General features: G+C 42.0%; 2 protein-coding genes across 3 annotated transcripts in view; one reads left to right on the top strand and one right to left on the bottom strand.

Annotated features, from left to right (window-relative positions):
• Positions 1-9,420, top strand: part of LOC106813850 (ubiquitin thioesterase OTUB1-like) — a 14,249-nt gene extending 4,829 nt beyond the window's left edge. The window contains exons 4-8 of the mRNA XM_014818089.1: positions 832-950; positions 1,167-1,251; positions 1,726-1,829; positions 2,783-2,873; positions 6,863-9,420. Of these exons, the coding sequence (XP_014673575.1) occupies positions 832-950; positions 1,167-1,251; positions 1,726-1,829; positions 2,783-2,873; positions 6,863-7,069 (606 nt within the window). The 3' untranslated portion in view covers positions 7,070-9,420. The remainder of the gene's footprint in view (positions 1-831; positions 951-1,166; positions 1,252-1,725; positions 1,830-2,782; positions 2,874-6,862) is intronic.
• A 2-nt stretch (positions 9,421-9,422) lies between these two features.
• Positions 9,423-15,056, bottom strand: part of LOC106813858 (intraflagellar transport protein 43 homolog A-like) — a 17,236-nt gene continuing 11,602 nt past the window's right edge. For both annotated transcript variants that reach the window (XM_014818102.1, XM_014818107.1), the window contains 4 exons: positions 12,509-12,581; positions 12,168-12,243; positions 11,567-11,629; positions 9,423-10,512 (listed from right to left, as the gene is read on the bottom strand). In XM_014818102.1, the coding sequence (XP_014673588.1) occupies positions 10,408-10,512; positions 11,567-11,629; positions 12,168-12,243; positions 12,509-12,581 (317 nt within the window). In that variant the 3' untranslated portion in view covers positions 9,423-10,407. The remainder of the gene's footprint in view (positions 10,513-11,566; positions 11,630-12,167; positions 12,244-12,508; positions 12,582-15,056) is intronic.

The raw sequence follows: 15,056 nt of genomic DNA, 5'->3' as shown, positions 1-15,056 counted from the left end.
TTTCGATTTCAGCGGAAATAGTACATTTTCATGTCTTTCAACAAGCCATAAAAATGGGAGGTCACCGTAGAAACAAAAAAAGTTTTCATCGCTCCGTCAGACCATGCCTCAGAAAATGTCTAAAATCTGCCCTGTGCGCCCATTGACCTTTGACCTGTGACCTCTAATTTCGGCACAGTGATGGCTTTTCCTACCATGATGCTATACACCGACTATACACGAGCCTAGGTTCGAGCCCTTTAGATTTGTGCTGCAATATCTGCATTTCCCTCCTATACTTAAGTTAAGGAGGGAATGTTTCCCCTTCTTTTACACCTCTTGACCTTTGACCCCAGCTTCACATCCCAACTCGTTTTCGGATTACCCCCCCCCCACGTCCCGAATATCGTGACCGTACCGTCGGAGGTTAAGATTTGTGCCCAACCGTTGACAGAGCACAGCAGCCTGTAGGCTTGCGTAGGTAAATGGATGAGTGCTTACCTATTCTGTCTTGCTAATAGTTGTTGCTACTACGTACGATGGGAGCTTCCATCTTTAATCTTAAGACACTTAAACGTACGCGCAATCTTGTGGCAACTTTCATAACGATCCCAACAAACATTCCTTCGAGAAGGTTCCTGATACCATCCCTGTGCCTTCCACTGTTTTGGCGCGAATGTGAACACATTTGGGACTAACAGGGTTTACTAGAATCCCACCACTCCACCACAGAGTCACCGCAGTAGACGTGAGATGAGCGCTGTCGCTCCGCGGCACTTGTTTTAATGTATTAGCTAATAGTATGGAGAAAAGTTTTTAATAAATCATAACTAAATTGCTTTAATCACACAGCATCTTGAGAAACACTACAAGTGTCTGCGCAGGACGAGAGGTGATGGCAACTGCTTCTTCAGAGCCTTTGGTTACTACTACATGGAACAGTTACTTCGGAAGCCTGATGATCTAAAGAAGTAGGTATAGGCTATCAGAGAAGAGATGGGGAAGGACAGATATAGAAATATAAAAAACATACAGTGACATTCTCATATCTCTAATCCTGCATATATATAAATGCCAAGTGCATATTGCAAGTGGTATATTATTTTTTTCTCATATCGTGAGCATAGCTTGATCTGTAGGGTGTGTATGCATAATCTTATTTGTTATCAAATGTATTTAATATCCAGGTTCAAAGCAATGGCAGCACAGAGCAAGAGCGAGCTGGTCAAACTTGGATTTCCTGAATTTACGATTGATGACTTTCATAGCACTGTTAGTATAAATTCATTATATGTACTGACCTAATTAATCTAACTTCATATATTCTTCTATCACATCTAAAGTTAGCCATTGTGAACTAATAGGAATAGTCACCTGATTTAGTCTTTCTGAGTTTGCCTCTGTTAACAAATTTATCTATTTAAAATAAAATTGGATCTATTTAAATTGTCTACGTCACGAATCTCCTGAGAGTTATGGTTGTAACCTTACTTTTGTAATTTTTTTAACATCAAAAGTTAGTACTAACGTTACTAAATATATCCTCAAACTCTCACCTGATAAGAATGTTATTACGTTGGCTAAATTTTCAAAAATCTAGACGATTTGAAATACTGTCAATAACTGCCGTCAACACTATTTACTGTCTAGAAGACTATTTACTGGCGTCTCTCGGTTGTTGTGGTCAGTGTCATCGTGATTTGTGTATGGTATCTTTCACTGCTAAAAATCTGGATTATGTTTTAGTTTATGGAAGTGCTGGAGAAGGTGGAGTCTGGAATTGCTGTGGAAGATCTACTGAACGTCTTTAATGATCAAGGATTTTCTGACTACATTGTCGTATATCTGAGGTATAGTTGGCATTCAGTGTAAACGTGTAAAGAAGTATTCCGAGTGTAGGATCCACTTACGTCAGTACGTGAGATTGTTTGTGCAGTTGATAGCAGAATATTAATTGATTAGGAATGAGATTAAACAATTGATTAAATTGCAGATATTTCCAACATTATTGGAAGTGATGAACATTTTTTACACCATGTTATATTAAAGGCATACTAGGCCCATTGATTATGCAATGTTGACGAATGCTAGAGTAACTGGCACCTTGTGTAGTTAATAAGTACATATAACCTTATAGCCAAATGCGTATTAGTTTGTCCAATATCACTGCTGGTTACATTACAAGCAAGACTTGAAATCGGTTGTTGATATTCATTTACGTGCCGTAAATGTCATTCAGGAGTCAAGCGATAACGTAAACATTTGTGCGGCCTGTATGTTTTGGACGCCAGATGAAATGGAGGTGTCAGCGGTGTAATCACGGCCACGGACTAAACATGGAAATGGAGTAAAACACACGTACTAATCACGGACGCACATGGACAGCCCTGACAAAAAGTTCCTTGTCACGAGCATCCGTGTTTACGAAATTACATATGATAGCATTGCGTACGGCCGAGCATGCGTTCGAAAATGTCCGGTGAACTATAAATCTGTATCACACTCGCTTCGCCGGCAGCGTTTGGCGGGGATTTGAACTGTAAAACATACTGATTTCTTGCCGATGCGCGATTTCAAGCAGGACATTTTTCTTTAGTAACCAGCAGTGTATTGGACAAACTAATCGCGGTTTGGATGTTAAGGTTTATGTACCTTATTAACTACACAAGGTGCCATTACTTAGCGATTCGTCCAACATTGCCATAAATCAATGGGCCTAGTATGCCTTTAAAGTCCTATTGTTGTATGTTTGACTACAACTCTAACATTTGAAACTTATCGTCACTTGCCTTGATGTTTGTAGGCTGCTGACATCAGGCTACCTGCAGAAGGAAGCTACCTTTTTCCGTAGCTTTATCGAGGGCGAAAGGACTGTTAAGGAGTTCTGCCACCAGGTATGTACAGTTACCAATGCAGATATATTGGGCCACAATTAAAAAAATCTTTGTTTGCCCTCACCCGACCCAGGCTAAAAAGTTTGGGTAGGTAGGTAGGCTTCTTTTTTAGCTCAGCTGACGAAGTCAGATCAGCTTGTAGAATCGCATCCGTCCGTCCGTGCCGTCCAGCCGTCCGTCTTTTCAACAGTTGCTTGCACAAATCTTTGAACCGCTCGACGTTACCCGTCTTGATATTTGGAACGTCAGGGGGGGGAATCGCGAAAAGGAGATAGGATGTCGAATTTGGGCGGTCAAAGGTCAAGATGTTCAATGTGAAGGCGAATATTGTCCCCCTTTAACTTAAGGTTATAGGAGAAATACCGGAAATTGCGGCACACAGATCTCAGATGCTTAGTACCTAACCTCGTTAATATCTGTATAGCAGTGATTGGGAGATTAAACCCATCACCAGTGCAGAAATTGGAGCGTCACAGGTCAAAGGGGCAATGAGGGGAAAGCTCGTCAGATATCAGACATTTTCTGAGGACATGGCTCTAAACCGGACCGAGTGAAAACTTTTTTTGTTTCAGCGCTGACCTTTAAACCATTTCTAACACTTTATGAAAGGACCTATGAAATTGTACTTTCCGCTGGAGGTCGTGCCAAGAGTAAGTGTCTCGATAACCTTTTCAGACCCTCAAGACGGAGGGTTAACATAATCTTTTACAATGTTAACAAAGAGTGAACTGCTTTTGCTATTGTGGATTGACGGCTACAGTGCACAGTTCAATTTGCAAAGGAAAATGTTTCGTTGAACAACGGTTTTACGCGCCTTAAATTCATATTATTCTAAAGAAGTGCTTATTAGGGACCCGTGATAGGCACACTGTAATAGCACCCTAAATGCTCGCGTGGTTAGGCAAAAACATGGGAGCGCCCATTTACGCATGCATCGCGCGGTGAACTGGCACTATTCCTTAATTTCATCACTATTATATGCTGGCAACCTGCCAATGCAGATGTGTTAACCACAGCCCTGAGGAAATTTCTCGCTGCCTGAATTATACTGTGGATTTTAGCCGGTTTAGGATGCTCTCATAGCACACCCTTCACACTCGTTAGGTTATCTCACTACCCCCCCTCCACGAACGGGCGATGCCATTTTGTTATTGATGAACTTGCACGCGCCCATCTGCGCATCACTCTGCCTCTCCCTATTCCCCCCCGGTCAACTGCTTTTCCTTATTCTAAGAAGCCCCCTCCTTCCTTCCTCGCGTGCGCACCCCACCGCTCTCTCCTCCCGGTTCACACCACTTCTCTCTCAGCGCCTCGAGCTATATCCAATGATAACATGTTAAATATAGAGAAGTCATTAAAGTTACACAGCTGTAATCTTTATTTTACTGTACTTACTGCGCCCCTTCTGCCTTACGGTATAGCCAAAGCCTGAGTTATCGATTGATGAGTGCTTATTGTATCCCTGTCAGTTTAGCTCTATCCATATACTATTGCCCGTCCCGTTCATTCCTCTTTTCGCCTCCCCCCCCCCCCCTTCTGCTTACCTTTCTGTTTCTTGCGAGCACCGACATGCTCTCCCCAACTTCGCCCTTCCCCGATTCTATTGGCCTTGCCCCTTTCCGCCCCGCTCTCTCGGGGCCGGTCCTGACGTCCTCCCTACTGTCTCTTCCTCGCTCCTGTTCTCGGGTCGGCTCCCCCTTTCCCTGATCTCCTTTCTTGAGGTGCCACAACCTGGCTCGGAGCACGGTCTTATCACTTATCATCCTAGCTCCGGTTTTGCTACAGTTACACGCCCTCAGTTTGAGCGCTTGTCGCTCTCTGCCGCCGGCACTTGTTTTACAAATTCAGCACCAGTGTCTCATACATGGCGTCGGGTGTGCTTGTGTTGGAGATACCTTTTATGTTGCAAATGTTTGTTGTGCGTTTGGTCAGCGTGAGAAACATACTCCTTGCCGCCTTCGCCCAGTCGCCAGTGCTGCGCATTAAGAAATTCCTCGACCTTCTCCCCCGGTCGGTGCTTCTGCCTACCTTCTCCGTCTCTTCTCTTCTCTCCCCTCACCTCTCTTCCCCCTCTTCTCCTTCTCTCGGGCCGCGCCGGCCGTCTCCTTGGTCGACTTGCTCTGTCCTCTTCTTCCTCCCGTTTCTACCGTTCCACGCTCTGTTACTCTGCGCGGCGGGTACTACATATCGCCGCACCAGGCCACACACCTCAACCCATTTACCAAACTGAGGCCATAATAAAAATGTCTGTTTGTCTTGCCCTCACTTATCCGACCGAAAGGGGTCCGAACTTATACATTGCTATGCTTATTTTTAATCTTGTATTCAGCCCTGCTGGCCAACTGCTACGCGGGCTATAGTACTAGAGCTACGCACAGGCCGCGTACCTCGTTCTGGCGGGGCACTTGATTGACATAGGGCGGGAGGGGCGACGTGCTTATTTGATGTCTTCACTATTCAGCTGCGTGCCAGGGTGGCATGTTCATTATTACATATGCCGGCCCACCTTGAATGACGACGGAACCACGCATCTCTTTTTCTGGGAGTAATCTACACAACTTTTGGACAGCAAAACCTTTTGCTGGAATCCTGCGAAGATCGCTATATTATAATTTAGATATTAAATAACATAATTTATGATCTAACTCTGACAGCATTCAACTCTTATTTTCCTTCCAAAGACATAATAATGCTGTAAAAAGATATTTATTATTTCTTAATTCACAGTTCGCTGATTTGTATGCTTCTTATTTCCACATTTACGTTACTGAAATAAAATCATGCACAATTTAGCTCTGATATAAAACACAAGTGTTAAAAGTATATTTAATGTATATTGTATCACCTGTACAAATGTCACATTATATAAATCGTTATAGCAAACATTACAAACGGTATCTCCACACAACAGACACCTGAGCACGTAGACACCATTGCCTGAATTTGTAAAACCCTCAAAAAACAACAACCACACTATTTATTTGGGGGTCGGGTGAGGGCAAAACAAACAACATTGTTTAATTGTGGCCTGATTCATTTCTGTTACTTCTCTACTGACCTTCCTCATTATTTCTATGTTGACAATCAATGGTAACATTTAATCATCAATATAGACTAAAAATAGCTCCAAATTCCGAACGCCTAAAGTTTATGCGGAATACACCCAAACTCTCCATGTTTGTTTGTTCGATTTTCTTAGGTCATGCTGTTTAACCTCTGCTAATTCGATAATACTGGGCCATTCCGACCAGATCAGCGACGCCGTGTAATTAAACTATGGATAATCTTCTATAGGAATACATGGCGGCCTTCAGAGACCCTGATCTTTGATGTTTTGATCGTTGATTTTTGATCCGTTGATTTTTGCATCCTTTGATTGATTTGATTGATTTTTGAGATTCGATCTTTGGACTTGTTCCGATCTTACTACGCATCAGTGTATCGAACACGAGTAAAAAAATAATCTTTAAGAATACCTTAGAATGCACATATTAACCAAATTGCACCATTCCCCCCCTATAAAAGTCCCCACATCCGAGTCATTCCTTTGCTATGACAGAATCCTCTGGACTGTGGTGTTTTTTCCTAACCTTACCAGGACCAGTGCTTCCTCAGAGCACTGGGTCTCCTCCGCTGGACCAGTGCTCCAATTATTCAGTTTTTTCTCAACTGTTCGTACATACAATGTGTTGCCTACAGATTCGTAATATAATCGTAAAAAAAAGAAGAATTGGGGAAAGATCAATGAAAATAATTTATGAGTCGCCCCTTTCTTGGTGGTCCGTCGGCTGAAGGCAACGAGAACCAATATTTTTATACGGCCTTGCCTAGTGTATGAGTAAAAACAGTGCCTGTTACTTAGATTGTCACAAAAGGCTGGTTGTACGTTCTCACTGTATGGCAATATCTCCTATGTGCCATGGGCAGTTTATTACATGTGCGTACTAGCCCCTGTGTCGTGCAAAATCGAAGGTACGGTTTTTCTGCAGGAAGTGGAGCCTATGGCAAAGGAGAGTGACCAGATTCATATCATCGCTCTCACCTCTACAACGGGTATTGGCGTTCGCATAGAGTACATGGACCGCAGCCAGACCTTCGGCAAGACTGAGGTTAACCACCATGACTTTCCGGAGGAGTGCACCCCTCAGGTGTACCTGCTTTACAGGCCCGGTCACTTTGACATTCTCTACCAGTGAGAATTGCGTCGGCTTGCGCTCGTGTGTTCTGTGAACAGGTGCATGCTTATTGGTGGGAATCCAACCATTTGCACTCCACAGTACCATTGACTTATACATTCTCTACCAGTGAAAACTAATCACCTCACGTGTGTGCGTGTGTGTGTGTCTGTGTGTCTGTGTGTCTGTGTGTATGCATGCGCGAGTGCGTTCGTGAGTGCGTTCGTGTGTGTGTTCATGTGTGCGTGTATGTTGAGGTGCATACATACTGTGAAGTTCAATCATTTACCTGCGATTCCGGCCCGGTGACTCTGACGTTCTCTATCAGTGAAAACTAAGTCAGCTCAAATATGTGTGCATATATGTATATATGTATGTATATATGTATGTATATATGTATATATGTATGTATATATGTATATATGTATATATGTATATGCTCATATATGTATTAGTTCAGGTGCATACAGGTTGCATAATCCTAATTGAGTACTCAGTGTATACACATTGTGTGTATAGTGCATATAGGCGTTTTCATGCACGCGAGCGCCTGTGCAAATGTGTGACATCCTGTACATCCTGCTGGTGAAGGATTCGGTTTCACTAGATGGGAACAGGGAAGGCTGTAAAGCGTTGGCACGTAAAGTGTCTATGGTTATGTGTGCATTATTAAAAGATGTATAGAATTGCCTTTCAGAGAAGAGGTACTATTGATATATATGTACCACATGGGCAGGTATATGGCAAGGTGCACAGTTGGACATAGTAAAAAGGCATGTGGTAATAAGATATATAGTAAAGTCATGAGACATGTAGCAAAGGCAGTAAAATTGTGGAAATAGAAACTGATCTTAGATGTGTTGCAAGTAATATGTATATATATATATATATATATATATATACATATTGTATGTATGTATAAGAAGTATGCTGAGGTATGTATGTATAAGAAGTGCACATCCTGGCAACACGTCTGCCAGCTGTACTACCTCTCACTCCCTCTTGATCCACTGCTGAGGTTGGTAGAATGAGGTATAGGTTTGCACTAGGCTTGTTAGAAAATTGTAGTGGAGCTCATAAAAAGATGTTACATGAATGGTAGCAATATTCCTACAAACGCAGCATGTACACGAATGTTTAATGCATGCATGTGTCGAGATGTGCAGTATACATCTTAAAATTGCATGTAAGGAGTGTTTGGTTTATGCAAATGGTTGCAATCAAATACCAGATATCTGTAGTATATGGAAATAATAAACCTTGCGTAGCTGTAGTGTAAAGTCATCTTGAAAATATTTGCACAGAGAATATTTTTATATGAAGCTCCCACCAGGAATGGCTCATCATGGCAGTTCATAAATTTCAGCAAGGCAGCGTTTAGAAAACGACATTCAATCAGGTTCATATCCTGGTTACTGTGGTTACGATCTCAATGAGGACCACAAATGCCTAAGCAAACGCTAGAGCTATAACTTTAAAGGTTTACTGTATACTTTCGCCTTGCCAATTTTTTGAACTAGCCACTTACCTTCATCGTCATTAGTGTAAAATTTATATTAATGGTATGTTTTCTAGCAAGTGCTTATAGTTTGTTACTCATCCACTAGTAACACGTGATATTTGCAGAGGATTCTGTTGAACTAGGCGGTGCTCTCCAGAGCCTGATGGGCTCTAACAGTCTATTAGTATGTATAGTACAGGCATAAGTATATAGAATCTCTTTACTATGCCACTGTGCCATTTCCACCATGTTATTTTTGCTTATTTGCATCTATTTATAGTTCAAATTACCGCTGTGACCTAGTAAAACATTTACATTGCTATAGCAGTCTATCCCCACAAAATCTTGGTTGGTTGTAACAGTTGAATATTTCGTACCCAATCGTATAGTGGAGATTTTGTATGAACTAGTTTAAAATATATTTTATATTTCAAGCACTTTCATATTAAGTCGTATATCACACTTTTTCGTTTGAAAAGGCACGTGGAAGTTATCATGTTGCAGGGGAAATCATTATGGTTCTTTGTAACTGCTCTGTAACTGTAGCTGAACTGTAAAATGCAAGAAAGCAGCCTAGCTGAAATTTCTATCCGTCAGAGCACCTCCAGTCTAATATAACACAAATTTCGAAGCAAACTTACCTACAACTGATTTTCATGAAGATTATGTAATGTAGAGGTGTATAAAAAGGCAATCTAGGCTGTTTCTTTGCTCTTTATTTGCTGTTATTATAGCATCTTTAATATTTCATAGTAATTCCTCAACGACAGGGCATGTAACGAATATAAACGTGCACCAGCCGATTCTTTTGTGATGATTGCAATTACCTGTGTTACACTTAATAGATGTGAGGTACATGTATAAGAAGGTATGTGACAATTTTTCGTCTTGAATGTTTATTTTACATAGTATTTATACAGTAATTACACAGTATTTACAGACACCAAACATTCTTATTCATGTGCGATTTATATAACACGTATCAATGTGGACGGAATGCTTTTTACTATTTTCACACTAAACGCAACACATTTAGTGAGTATGTGTTTAATATAATGAAGAACATATACACTTGCACCGTGAGCTCCGTGAGAACAGGTTACGTTCTCTTGATATAGTATATCTACAGCCACTATTGATTGTGACATATATTGCTGCATATGCATGAAGCCTGTAACCACACCTCAAGTGTCTCCCACTCTCGTTTGCGAGTATTAACATGCATATAATCAGGATTAGATAATAGTAGTAATTTCCTAGTATAGACTCATATAATTAACTCTTACTAGAGTACTCACCTACTATTAGAAAGTTTGTCAGTGTACACATGAAATGACAAGTGACAAACTCATGATATTATATCCATATCTATTACAAACAACTTCTACGTTTGTTTGTCTGTTTGTTTGTATTGCTTTTATTCTAAAGCATACTTTACAATATTCCAGATCATTCCTAAAGGTAATACATGCCAATCAGAATTAAATTAAATAAATTATAAAATAACATGTCTGTCTAACGCATTCTTAAAACACTGTCCCATCTAGTCTCCATTCTGAGAAACAGTAAGATATTTGATAAAAAATGTAAGTTCTTGTTACAGACAACCTTGTGAAACTTGGATTGAGATCCCACTACCCAAATAGTTTCATAGTACTGCCAGGAATAATAAGCAGGCATCTCTGTTCAAAGGTAAACAACTATGAAGAGATCATCCTTTCCTCACTGTTCGTGTTCATGACTATAATGCTTGTCAAAATATAATGGGGATCATGACATCATGGCATCAAGAGCCAGATGAAGATGCAGGTGAATCACGTTGGTGCGTAAGAGTTACAAAGCAGAGAATGCCTTACGATCATTCCACCTCATCATTGTTGTAGTTTTGTGCCCTGTCCCATTCCAGGTTTAGCTCTGATGAGACTTCGGTGAAGAGTCGTTCCCACTCCCATGGCTTATCCTCCTACAAAAGACGTACAAAATACATGCGATCGAATAAGCAGGTAAGTGACAGGTGAAAGAAATAAAGTAGAAAACAAGAGCCGCAGAGCGTCTGGGCTCATCTGAGGTCTGTTGCTACGATTATAAACGTAAAATTTCAGTCGTGCGTAGTACCACATTTGTTAGGCGCAGATATGCAGACACGCAGTTGCGTACACATCATTGTTAGGACACGCCCACTATCGCAGATGGAGGGTAGGGGGAAGGTGGGGGGAGGGGGAAGGGGGAAGGTGGGGGGAGGGGGCTCTAATAGCAAAAGCAGTTTAGTCCTTTGTTAACAGTCAACAAATCCATGTTTAATCCTCCTCTTGAGGGTCAAAAGGTTATCCGACACTTACTCTTCGCATATCAGCAGAAGGGACATTTCATGGTCCTTTCAATAAAGCCATAAAAATGCTAGGTCACCGCTGAAACAAAAAAGTTTTTCAATCGCTCCGTCAGACCATGTCCTCAGAAAATGTCTAAAATCTGCCCTGTGCCCATTGACCTTTGACCTGTGACCTCCAATTTCGGCACAGTGATGGCTTTTCCTACCATGATGCTATACACCGACTATCACGAGCCTAGGTCGAGCCGTTTAGATTTGTGCCGCAATTCTGCATTTCCTCCCTATACCTTAAGTTAAGGAGTGAATGTTCCCCCTTCCTTTACACCTCTTGACCTTTGACCTTTGACCCCCAGCTTCGACATCCCAACTCGTTTTGACGATCCCCCCCAACGACCCGAATATCGTGACCGTACGTCAAGCGGTTAAGATTTGTGCCCAACTGTTGACGGACGGACGGACGGACGACCGGACGACCGGACGGACGATCATGCGATTCTACAAGCTGCATCTGACTATGTCAGATGAGCTAAAAACTGAACACTAAGAAATGAAAATTTATGGACTATAAAAAGTTACGTGCGTCAAATATCCCAGACATAGCCCTGGTTATTTATCGTTGTTCCATGCAGCTTATAAGACGGTTGGGTTGATGACTATTTAGTGCTTATGAATTATGAAGCAGACTTACCTCAACGACCTCAAATTCAGGCTGCAAGCACTTGGTGAGTAATTTAAGATCTACTTCGTTATCCTGCAAGTAACCACATCTTTACAGTTTGAATGCAGCATAAGAAGTATCACATACTGACCAAATGCACTGACTTGAATCCCATTCAGAGCAATGGCCCTGTCTTGTCCCTAATATTCTCCATGCTTGGAAGAGCTAATGAGTTAGGAAGCAAGAATAATACCAAATTTATCCTCAACCACTACACCACCGGAGCATCTCAAGAGCTCACTGAAGCTCATAGGGTCTATGCCCCCTCCCCCCAGGGTACTGCCGGAACGTACGCTAGGTACGGTCCGGTATACCGGAATACCGGAAGTCTGGTATACCAGAACGTACCCTGGTAACTATCTGATATGGTTAAGGTTAGGGTTAGGGAGTAGGTGTAGACGACTCCCTACTCGTTAGTGGAGTAGGCGAGGTACGGTCCGGCATATTAGATAGTACCAGGGGTATACCGGACTGTACCCAGGGTACGTTCCGGCAGTATCCTGGGAGACATAGACCCTCTCAGCCTCACTGAACACAGCTGCTGTATGCACTACAAATTATATATACTAACCAATGTAAGAAAGGCAGCATTCTTAAGCAGATCATGGTCTAGTTCCCTGTATGTTGCCACTCTGTTCACTGTGACGCTGCAAAAATGTAAAAATACAATCTCAAATATATACTTAACTGGCACATATGCGCAAATTGATGTCATAATAGTGTTACAAATAAAATCGTGAAACTCTACGAACGTCCATACTGAAAAAGTCTCAATGCTCAATGTCCTGCTTGAATGGTTATGGTGCAGTCAGTGTAATGTTATAGTGGTTTACAGCAGACTTTTGTTAACACAGAATTTTATAGGCTGAATTGTAACTTCGTGTAATGCTTGTTGTGCAATGTATTTTTTACCTAGGAGCCTGCGCAACCTGGTTAGCCATGTCCTCTTCATTAACCTCATCGAGATCTGGGATCACTGGAATCTCTACAAGAATTGACATGGAAAATACATAGCATATCCTGATAAACTAATTAAACAAATTGCAACCGTTTCATTCCTCCAATCCAACATCGCAACATGAGCACTGCTCACGTACAAACACAAATGCCATAGTTTAGCTCTATGAATCATTACTGCAGTGTTTTTAGTTCCCTTAAAATATTATGACCAGCACAGTCTTATTTTTGCTTGCAAAAATCTCTCATGCTTACATGCTTCTGTTTACTACACTAGTACTGTTACTACTGTTATCCAGGTACTATGACCCAAAACTGGGTTGCCAAGGGAGCAGCAGTGACTTGTTGAACCTTTGTTCATATAAGCTGCACTAAGGAAGCACCAGCTAGGCTTACAGGCAAGAGTAGAATCGCAGTCAAAAAAATATTTACAACCTACTGCTATACTACAATATAACATAATTCAAACAATATAGATGGAACACAAGTCTCACATTCATGTGAAATCATCAACAGCACGCGTGTAATGGTGTAAGTATAGCTCATAGGGTCTATGTCCCCCAGGGTACTGCCGGAACGTACCCTGGGTACGGTCCGGTATACCGGAACGTACCCTGGTAACTATCTAGCTGAAATGGTTAGGGTTAGGGTTAGGGTCAGGGAGTAGGCGTAGGCGACTCCCTAGACTCGTTAATGAGTACGTTCCGGCAGTACCCTGGGGGACATAGACCCTCTCAGCGTAAGTATAGCTGATAAGGTCTATGTCCCCCCAGGGTACTATCGGAAGGTACCCTGGATACGGTTCGACATATCGGAAAGTACCTCGGGTTACTATGCGATATGTTTCTGCGTACCCTGCATTGTCCCACCGTACCCTGACTTGTAACCGATGTATTTCCGATGTTGTAAAACTAAAATATAAAAGCTAGCTCTTCGTTTAAAAAAAAGGAAAAAGAAAAATATAGTTGAATTGCGGCACAAATCTCAATGGCTCGACCTACGCTCTTAATATTCGATGTATAGTGTGATGGGGAGGAAACCCATCACCAGTGCGAAATTGGAGGTCACAGGTCAAAGGGCAGTGGAGGAAAGGTCAGATATCAGACATTTCTAAGGACATGGTCTTACGGACTGAGTGCAAAACTTTTTTGTTTCAGCGCTGACCTACCATTTCTATCACTTTATTGAAAGGACCATGAAATGTACTTTCCGCTGATGTGCGAAGAGTAAGTGTCTGATAACCTTTTGACCCTCAAGAGGAGGGTTAAACATGGATTTGTTGACTGTTAACAAAAGAGTGAACTGCTTTTGCTATTGTGGATGTGAGGCTACAGTTGCACAGTTCAATTGCAAAAGCAAATGTTTGTTGAACAAGGTTTACGCTCCTTAAATCATATTATTTTCTAAAGCAGTCTGTATTAGCACCCTGAGTAGCACACTGTAATAGCACCCTGAGTAGCACACTGTAATAGCACCCTGAATGCTCCCGTGGGTAGGCAAAAACATGGGGGCAGCCCATTACGCATGCATGGGGGTGAACTGGCACTATTCTAATCATAATTATTGCCTGGCAACCTGCAATGCAGATGTGTTAACTCACAGCTGAGCGAATTTCTCGCCTGCCTGAATATACTTGGATTTTAGCCGGTAGGATTTCAGCAACTCAATGGAGTGAGGTTATCACGCACGAAGGGCGATGCCATCTTTGAATATTGATGGCACTTGCACGCGCCATCTCGCGGCAACTGCTTTTGCTATCAGAGCCCCCTCCTTCCGCCCCCATCACCACCACTATGCTCGCACTCGACGCATATCCATGATAACATGTTAATTTAGCGAAGTCATTAAAGTTACACAGCTGTATCTTTATTACTGTACTACCGGTATAGCAAAGCCTAGCTATCATAGATTTTAGATCTCTATTAGTAGTATCCTAGATATATGCTCTGAGCACGAATGCGGTGGCGGGAGGGCACACTTGATTCGATTGCCAGTGAGTTTATCAGAAGAATACCCGGCTACAGTACACGTCAGTTGAGCGCTGTCGCTCTGCGGCACTTGTTTTACAAATTCAGCACAGTGTCTACATGATCGGGTGTGCTTGTGTAGAGATACCTTTTATGTTGAATGTTTGTTTTGCTTGGTACATACAATGTATTGCCTACAGATTTATATAATGTAAAAAAAAGAAGAATGGGAAAGATCAATGAACAATTTTGAGTCGGCCCCTTTTTGGTGGGTCGGTCGGGTGAAGGCAAACAAACAATATTTTTATTATGGCCTTGCCTAGTCTGTATGAGTAAACAGTGCCTGTTAATAGATTGTAAAAAGGGAGGTTGTATTTCTTCATTTATGGCAATATCTCCTATGTGCCATGGGCAGTTTATTACATGTGCATACTAGCCCCTGTGTCGTGCAAAATCGAAGGTACTGTTTTTAGCTCCCCTTGACATCGTCAAGCTGAGCTATTGCCATGGGTTGTCGTCCGTCGTACGTCCGTCCG

Source organism: Priapulus caudatus, unplaced genomic scaffold, assembly GCF_000485595.1.
Source record: "Priapulus caudatus unplaced genomic scaffold, Priapulus_caudatus-5.0.1 Scaffold24, whole genome shotgun sequence".
In the NCBI taxonomy this organism is placed as follows: domain Eukaryota; kingdom Metazoa; phylum Priapulida; class Priapulimorpha; order Priapulimorphida; family Priapulidae; genus Priapulus; species Priapulus caudatus.
Note: the sequence above shows the minus strand (reverse complement) of the source record. Positions and strands in the feature narration are given on the sequence as shown.